Source organism: Cebus imitator, unplaced genomic scaffold (assembly GCF_001604975.1).
Source record: "Cebus imitator isolate Cc_AM_T3 unplaced genomic scaffold, Cebus_imitator-1.0 Scaffold204, whole genome shotgun sequence".
NCBI classification, from domain to species: domain Eukaryota; kingdom Metazoa; phylum Chordata; class Mammalia; order Primates; family Cebidae; genus Cebus; species Cebus imitator.
The window spans coordinates 1,896,332-1,905,623 of NW_016107519.1; the positions used below are offsets into that span (position 1 = coordinate 1,896,332).

The 9,292-nt window shown below is 37.8% G+C and overlaps 1 protein-coding gene across 1 annotated transcript in view; it reads left to right on the forward strand.

Annotated features, from left to right (window-relative positions):
- SKA3 (spindle and kinetochore associated complex subunit 3) overlaps positions 1-9,292 on the forward strand; it is a 24,269-nt gene that overhangs the window by 13,021 nt on the left and 1,956 nt on the right. The window contains exons 5-6 of the mRNA XM_017548174.2: positions 3,622-3,707; positions 8,344-8,429. Of these exons, the coding sequence (XP_017403663.2) occupies positions 3,622-3,707; positions 8,344-8,429 (172 nt within the window). The remainder of the gene's footprint in view (positions 1-3,621; positions 3,708-8,343; positions 8,430-9,292) is intronic.

A 9,292-nucleotide genomic window follows, 5' to 3' on the forward strand; every position in this document is an offset into this window, starting at 1 on the left:
AAAAAAAAAAAAAAAAAAAGAACCAATCTACATTTACAGGGTTCAATGCCCCCAACGCAATACCAGGATCAAGCCTCTCATTGCCACTCTTACAAATGGCAGCAGAGAGATGCATTAAAAGGGGAGATGCAGGAGGCCAGATGGATGGTCACACCCTCGCCGTATTAAGTCGTTATGGAGTTAGCAGCTATGATTGAACATCTATTGAAAAAAAGAGAAAAAGATGGTATTTGTAGGGATAGAGAAGAGGGGATAAAATTAAAGGAGCAAAATTAGTAAGAACTTGTGATTGATTTGCCATGGAGACTTGGGGAAAGAGGATGATCTAGGATAAACCCCAAGTTTCTGTTTTGTTGCTTGGGTTGATGTTAGAACAAGAAAAGAATACCTGGAGTGTGGGGGGATAGGTGGTGCATTTACATGTTGATTGTGACATTGTTAGTGCCTCTTCATGCTTAGGCATTTTAATCAGTTTAAAAGTTCAGTGAAGGATTAAGTGCTAGACTAGATTTGGGAGTCATTAGCATGGAAATGGTAATTAAAACCATAAGAGTTATAATGGGGTGGGCGCGGTGGCTCACACCTGTAATCACAACACTTTTGGAGGCTGAGGCAGGCAGATCACAAGGTCAGGAGTTCCAGACCAGCCTGGCCAATATGGTGAAACCGTCTCTAGTAAAAATGCAAAAATTAGCCAGGCCTGGTGGCAGGTGCCTATAGTCCCAGCTATTCAGTAAGCTGAGGCAGCAGAATCGCTTGAACCTGAGAGGCGGGGAGGTTGCAGTAAGATAGAGCAACTGCACTCCAGGCTGGGCAACAGAGTGAGACTTGGTCTCAAAAAATAAAGTTACAATGTTACAATGAAAATACCACTTACCAAAGTCGCCAAGCAGTATCTAAAGATAAATACTTATTAAATACTGTTACTATTAACAAAGGAAAATAAACATTCATGTCAAAGAGTCAGAAAAAAAAAAAACCCCACAACTCGGGGGGAAAGAAACACTAAAGATAAAATTTTAATCCAAACGATTTTTTTTCTTTTTTGGGGGGCTGGAGTACAGTGGCGTGATCTCAGCTCACTGCAACCTGCACCACCCGGGTTCAAACTCTTCTGTCCCAGCCTCCCTAGTAGATGGGACTACAGGCATGTGCCACCACGCCCAGCTAATTTTTGTATTTTTAGTAGAGATGGGGTTTGACCATGTTGTCAAGATGGTCTTGATCTCTTGACCTCGTGATCCACCCACCTCGGCCTCCCAGAGTGCTGGGATTACAGGTGTGAGCACCCGGCCTGACGTCATTCTTGATGCTCTGGCCAGTGTAATGAGATAGGAAATAAGTATTTCTGTGTTGCACTTCTAGCCATTTTGTACCAAAGCAAGTCAAGAAAATCACATGGAAAAACTTGTAGAAGTATTAAAATTCAAGAAAGAGGCTGATATTTATTTTATATAGTTACATAAGGCAACTATTTCTTTCTTTATAAATTTATTTTTAGAGACAGGTTCTCAGTCTGTCACCCAGATTGGAGTGCAGAGGCATGGTCGTAGCTCACTGCAGCTTCGACTTCCTGGACTCAATCAGTCCTCCTACCTCCGCTTCCCAAGTAGGTGGGACTACAGATGTACACCACCGTTCCTGCCTAATTTTTTAAAAAATAATTTTCTGTAGAGACAGGGTCTTACTATGTTGCCCAGGCTAGTTTCTAAGTCCTGGCCTCAAGTGATCCTGAAGCTATTTTTGAAGTAAAGATGATTCAGTAAATTATACAGGAACATTTAACTGTTTGGAAAAAAATCAAGTAGTCTCTACCTCAAGTCAACATAAAATATAGATGGATCAAAAAGAAAAACCCCTATTTAGCTAAATAATTTACAAAGTAAAAGAAAATATAGACAAATCCATTTAAATAGTGAAAGAGTATACTGCAACTGCCAATATGTTTGTAATTATAAGAAACTTATAAATTAATTGACATGATTAGACAGCTTAACAATATTTGTTTCTTCAGAAATACGGACGGGCACATGAGTCAGGCACAGTGGTTTGTGCCTTAGTCCCATCTGCTTGGGAGGCTGAGGTGGGAGAATCACATGAGCTCAGGAGTTTGAAACCAGTCTGAGCAACATAGCTAGATTCCACCTCTAAAAAGATAAAATAAATAGAATGGAACATGAAACATATAAAGGGTAAAAAATAAACCAAGAAAATAGTTGCATTGAGGGCTATTACACACATACTGATAAGAAACCACGAATACACCAAAAGCTACCTAGGCAATGGACAGGAATTGATATGACTAATAATTATTTTAAAAACAGTTTTGTCTATTAAAAAAGTACAAAGCATATTTGTTTTAACTGTTAGAAGAGTAAAGTGAAACGTGTGTTCATGTATCATTGTTGGGAATGTTTCATAGAAAGAGTTGATTCTTAAATGTTTAAAATCTTTTACCTAGTCATTTTACCTCTAGGAAAACTTGACAAACACTTTGGCACAGTAGTATTTATTACAGCCTTATTTTAAATGGGGAAAATTGGAAAAAACCAAAATATCTACAGTAGAAAGTATTTAAATTATGGTGTGACACTGAAGTCAGAAATCATACTAAAGAATATAGATAGATTTGATCACATACAAAATTTAAACCACTGTATCATAAAATATTTGACCAATGACAAAGCAGGAGAAGTTTTGCAACATGATAAAATACATGTGCATATATATGTTATATATATATATATATATATATAAAATATGTTTTAAAAACCCATATACACTAATAAGTGAAAGACATCCCGATTTTTAAAACAAGCAAAGACATGAATTAACAAAAGAAGAGGCCAGATGCACTGGCTCACACCTCTAATTCCAGCATTTTGGGAGGCTGAGGTGGGTGGATCACTTGAAGTCAGGAGTTTGAGACCAGCCTGGCCAACATAGTGAAACCCTGTCTCTACCAGAAAATACAAAAATTAGCCAGGCGCAGTGGTACACGCCTGTGGTTTCAGCTACTGGGGAGGCTTAGATGGAAGAAAATCTTGAACCCGGAAGGTGGAGGTTGCAATGAGCCAAGATTGCACCACTGCACTCCGGCTGGGGGGACAGAGCGATACTCTGTCTCAGAAAAAATGTTTACACAAGATGTTAAAGGCAGCATGGGTCATTATGTTTAAATTCAAAACTGGAAACTTACAAGTGAAAATCAATCCTGAACTGTCTTGTATTCAGTGATATTTTCTTTATAACTTTTACAGACATCTACATAATTGGCTAGGACAATGATAATCAGATGACAGGATCATTTTAGTCTTTAAAAAAAATGGCAAGTTTTTAATCTATTTATGTATACTGGTTGTAAAATTCCACTTTAGGATTTTGAAGCCATGAGCTACAATAAGTTCCTTTTTTGAACTAATACATAGAACTTAGTGGTCCTTAACCTTTTTGTACCATGGATATATGTTAGAACAAATAAAAGAATTTGTTTCATGGGACTTCTGTGCCATAAAGCACAACTGAATGTTTGCCTAAACTTGATATTTAGCAGTTAAATTTTTTCCCAGAGATTGAATGTTAACTTTTTTAACCTTGTAATTTCCCTATGAATCACACCAGTAAGGAGAGCGCAGATACAGAATCGAGGCCCAATGATAATGTTTTTACCACTCCTGGCCCTACCATCCAGCAGTTGGGAAAAAGTGGTAAGTATGAGAAATCAAGTTACTTCTCAGGAACATTTTTCCCACACTATCTTTGTACAAAATTGATTTCATCATCCTAGACATTCTGATAGTTTTCTTCATCTGTTTCATTCCTAACACTGGATTATATTAAGTACCATTTCATTCAGCATGATTTTGTCCATGAGAAAGAAAATCTGTTTTTCTTTTCTTTTTTTTGAGATGGAGTTACGCTCTTATTACCCAGGCTGGAGTGTGCAATGGCAGGATCTTGTCTCACTGCAACATCCGCCTCCCAAGTTCAAGCGATTCTCCTGCCTCAGCCTCTGGAGTAGCTGGGATTACAGGCGCAAGCCACCATATTCAGCTAATTTTGTATTTTTAGTAGACATGGGGTTTCTTCATGTTGATAGGGCTGGTCTTGAACTCCCAACCTCAGGTGATCCGCCTGCCTCAGCCTCCCAAAGAGCTGGGATTGCAGGCGTGAGCCACTGTACCCTGCCTGATGTGTTTTTAATACTCTGAATCATACTCAATATTTGTCAGCTTGTTTTTAACATTTTAATTTAAAACATGTATTCATTCACCAGTCTTTTGATGTAGAGCCACAGTACTTTTTTCTTTTAGTTTAATTTAAACCTGTTGATTAGAGTTGTACATTATCTTTCTTATGTAAAACATGCACAGAATACATCAGCTGCCATTTTAAATTTTGGTTTCCTTTGAATAGCTCAGTAACTTAGAGAAAATTTTCATACAGTGTTTTCATATTTGTCACAGCAAACATGAAAACGTTGTTCATGAAAAAGCAAGATTAAAAAATCCTAGAGTTTTATTATTTTGTTTTGTTTTGTTTTCTTTGAGACAGGGTTTCAGTCTGTTGCCCAGGCTGGAGCATAGTGGCACGATCTTGGCTCGCTGCAGCCTCAATTTCCCAGGCTTAGGCAGTCCTCTCGAGTAGCTAGGACTACAGGCACATACCACCCAGCTGATTTTCATGTTTTTTGTATAGATGGGGTTTTGCCATCTTGCCCAGGCTGGTCACAAACTCCTCAGCTCAAGAGATCTACCTGCCTCCGCCTCCCAAAGTGCTGGGATTATAGGCATGTGCCATCATGCCCAGCCTATGATTTTTTTAAAATAATATTTTATAATTGGCTGATCTGTACCAAATTTATTGGAAATATTTAAAAACAGCTTGTTTTTATCAGGTCTTTTAAAAATCTTGGACATATATTTTTTTAATTTTCCTATCAATTTCACCAATATGTGGTTATGTTATTTAATGAGTATTAATAGCATAAACAGGTTTAAAAATATATCACTCATAGTAAGCTTATAGCTCAGTTTATAAGAACATGATTGTATTAAGGGGTAGCTGATTTTTTAAGAAAAGGAAATTGGAGTATCATCTTGCACCATACTCAAAAGGGCAACGTGATGAGACCTTGTCTCTACAAAAAAATTAAAAAATTAGCCAGGTGTGGTGGCTCATGTCTGTAGTCTCAGCTACTCAGGAGGCTGAGGTGAGAGGATCTCTTGGGCCCAGGAGGTTAAGGCTGCAGAGGACCATGTTTGTGCCACTGCACTCCATCCTGGGTGGCAGCAAGACACTGTCTCAAAAAAAAATTTTTTTTTTAATTAGAGACGAGTCTCTATGTCACCCAGGCTGACTTGTTTCAAACTCCTGAGCTCAAGAGATCCTCCTGCCTCAGCCTCCCAAAGTGCTAGGATTATAGATATGAGCCACTACACCTGGCAAAAAAAAAAAAAAAAAAAAAAAAACTTTTTAGAATATTACTTTTCTCCTAGTTTCTCAATTTTTTCTCCTAAAATTTCTGTAAAATATATTTTAGAATGTATCATTCTGTCTCCTCAGTTTCTTAACTTCTCAGCATATTTTTCCTTCCTTTCTCTATTCTGCTTTGTGCCTTAGTTAGATCTTTCTTCCAGTTTAGTGTTTCTCTACTTAGGGTGAGTGTAAATTATTTAAATCTATCAGTTGAATTTTTACTCCAGTAACATTTTTTGCTTGATAAGCTTATTTTTTTCAAATGTATGAGGCACCAAAACAAAGCATGGGTGCATAAAGTTGACAGCCTGGAAGAGCTGTACGATCTATCTGCCTTTTTTTTTATTTTTAATTTTTTTTTTTTTTTTGAGGTGGGGTTTTGCCCTACTGTGCAGGCTAGAGTGCAGTGGTGTAGTCATAGCTCACTGCAACCTCGAACTCCTGGGCTGAAGTGATCCTCCTACCTTGGACTCTTGAGTAGCTGAGATTGCACATGCAGGCCACTACACCCCACTTCTCTGAATATTTTAAACACATATATATGAAAGACTCTTTAAGGTGTTGATTCTCTTGTTTATTGGGCTGATTCTCTGTCCTGGTGGTTTGTTTCCTCATATGCTTTTTGGTTTTTTGTTTGTCTTTTTTTTAAAGATGGGGTTTCACCATGATGGCCAGGCTGGTCTTGAACTCCTGACCTCAGGTGATCCACCCACCTTGGCCTCCCAAAGTGCTAGGATTACAGGCGTGAGCCACTGCGCCCAGCCTGTTTGTCTTTTTAATTTTGAGACAGAGTCTCACTCTGTCACCCACGCGGCAGTGCAGTGACACAATCACGGCTCACTGCAGCCTCTGCCTCCTGGGCTCAAGTGATACTCTCACCTTGACCTCCCAAAGTGCTGGGATTATAGGCGTGAGCCACCACGCCTAGGCTATGCTTTTAATTTTTAACTGTGAACTCATTTTCCAGAGAAGTTGTTTTCAGTTGAGGTCTCTGTGCCCTGGATTGTGAGGTAGTCTCTGTGGAGCTGTTTCATTCTGGCCCCAGCCAAGGCCACATGGGTCTTGCCAACTGTAGACAACTTTTTAGATGAACGACTTGCCACAGACCTGTGCCAGATACATAGGGTGAGCTCAGGACCTATAACTCTATAATGTATGGACTTGATATTGTGATTTTTAAATACTCTCCCGAAACTCCACCTTTAGCCTAGCTTGCTTTTGTTCTATTCCCCTGCCCAGTGCCAGTGAGCAGATCTGAATATTTTTGTCCCTGGTTCATAGACCCTATAGTTCTTCCAGGCTCTCAGCTTTATGCATCATGCTCCATTTCCAATCCCCATGTGTTCAGAGCCTGAACTTTAACCCCTCTCTGTGCTTATCTTAAAATCCCAGGTATTTAGGTATACGCTTGGAAATAGCAAATTAAGTAGATGTTAACATTTTGCTGTATTTACTTCAGATCTTTTTTTTAATAAAAGAAAACATGCATAAAGGTAAATCCCAGTCCGTTATTCTCCTTCCTTTCTCCTCCAAAAGCAATGATTTTCCCAATGTATAGTTCCATTGTTTTACAGGAGAGACATTCAATTCACATTATTTTGCCACTACTTTTTTCACTCAACAGTGTGTTTTTTATATTTTCCATGTAAATTCACTTTTTTGTTGAGACAGGGTCTGGCTCTGTCATCCAGGCTAGGGTACAGTGGCACAATCTCAGCTCACTGCAACCTCCGCCTCCCAGGCTCAACCAGTCCTCCCACCTCAGCCCCCCAAGTAGCAGGGACTACAGGCGTACACCACCATGCCCAGCTAATTTTTGTATTTTTTTGGTAGAGGGTTTTCATCATGTTGCCCAAGCTGGTATCAAACTCTTGGACTTAATCTATCTGCCCACCTCAGCCTCCCAAAGCACTTCATCCTTTTTAATTGATAATAGTATTCTATTGTATATATAAGCCATATTCATTTGCTGATTAAGAGGTAGTATTTTTATTTTTTATTACAGGTAGTGCTCTAAGGAAATTTTCCCTTGTGTGTATGTGTGTTTCTCATATGAAGGAGTGCCAGGTCAGAGGGCATGTACATTTTTACTTATTCTAGAAAATGCTGAATAGTCATCTAAGAGTGGCTGTTAAGATTTATCTTCTCACTAGTGGTGTTGAGTTCCTGTTTCTCCATCTTTTCCAGCACTTGATGATTTTTAGACTTAAAATATTTTGCCAATTAAATTGTTTTTCTAACATATTTACCTTTTCTCTTTGATCCATGTTGGCCAGGCTGGTCTCAAACTCCTGTCCTCAGGTGATCTGCCCACCTCGGCCTCCCAAAGTGCTGGGATTACAGGGGTGAGCCACTGCGCCCGGCCCTCTTTGATGTTTTTTAAGGTTGCCTTGATGATACTGTGTGTTCTAGATAGCAAATGTCTATATATGCATGGGTCTCTCTTGTTCTTATCTTTAATATTTCCATCCCTGGTTAATGTTACACTGTTTTTAACTACTGTAGCTTTAGAGTAAGTCCTGCCATCTTGGAAGGCAAGTGACCTGCTCTCCCTCTTCCTCCTCCTCCTTCAGAAGTTTGATAATTTTCTCCATAAGAGTTTTATACCATTTAAATAGATATCTTTGTAGATATCTTGTCTTTGTTGCTACTGTGAAAAGTAACTTCTTTCAAACTATATATGTAATAGTTTGTTGCTTTTATGTTTATTATATAACACAACTCTTTGTTGTTGTGTATTACTCTTGCATCTTTACTGAACTTTATTAGTGCTAATGATAATTACATATGTGAACTAGGGTTTTTTTCCTATCCAGTTCACACTATCGTTATAATATTTTTGTGACTATTTTGTGTGTCTTTTAGATGCCGAGTTGACAGATTCTCCTTTGGTACCTACATTGTGTACTCCTGGTTTGAAAATTCCATCTACGAAGAACAGCATAGCTTTGGTAACTTTCCTTAAAATTAAGCCACAATCTTTCTCCTAAAGACTCAGATACACTACTGCTTGCAGGCTCAAAGAGTGTTTAAAAGACATAGACGAATCCAGCTTTTAGGAATGTATTTACAGTTCATTTCTGGAGGGTAACTTGGCAGTAAAATCAATTGCCCTAAAAATATTTTTCACACTCTTAAACCATGTCTCAGTATTTTTTCTAAGGCAAATTGGGACAAAGATTTAAAACAAGTTATAGAGTAAGGAACAGCATTATTTGTAAGCACAAAATATGGGAAACAGTATAAATACTGAATGATATGGAAGAGCTAAAACACAGCAAGGCATATCCATAAGATCAGGTGTTATATATACTGTCATATGTTTTGAAAAACAGATAAGCGCATATAAAAAGAATGTTTTCAAAAAATATTAATCATAAGGAAAATGTGTATGTACACACACACACACATATATACACACATATGTTAAGGAAAAAGTGGATAGAAATAGCAAACGGTATCTCTGGGTGATAGAATTATGGTGATTTTGTGCTTGTTTTCCCTAAATTTTACCAACGAATAAAATTAATCAGATTTCATTAAATCAAAACCTTATCTCTCTTTAGTCAGTATGGTCACTTAACCAATGCTATAGAAAACCAGTACTATATTGGGGTGTATCCTATAGAAGTTTCTATAATGATGGAAATGTTTTATAATTTGCACTGCCCAATATGGTGGCCACTAATCACATATTAGTGAGCACCAAAAATGCAGCTGGTATATCTGAGGAACTAATATTTAATTCTTTAATTTTAATTTTTTTTTTTTTTTTTTTTTTTTTTTTTTTTTTTTTTTTTTTTTTTTTTTTTTT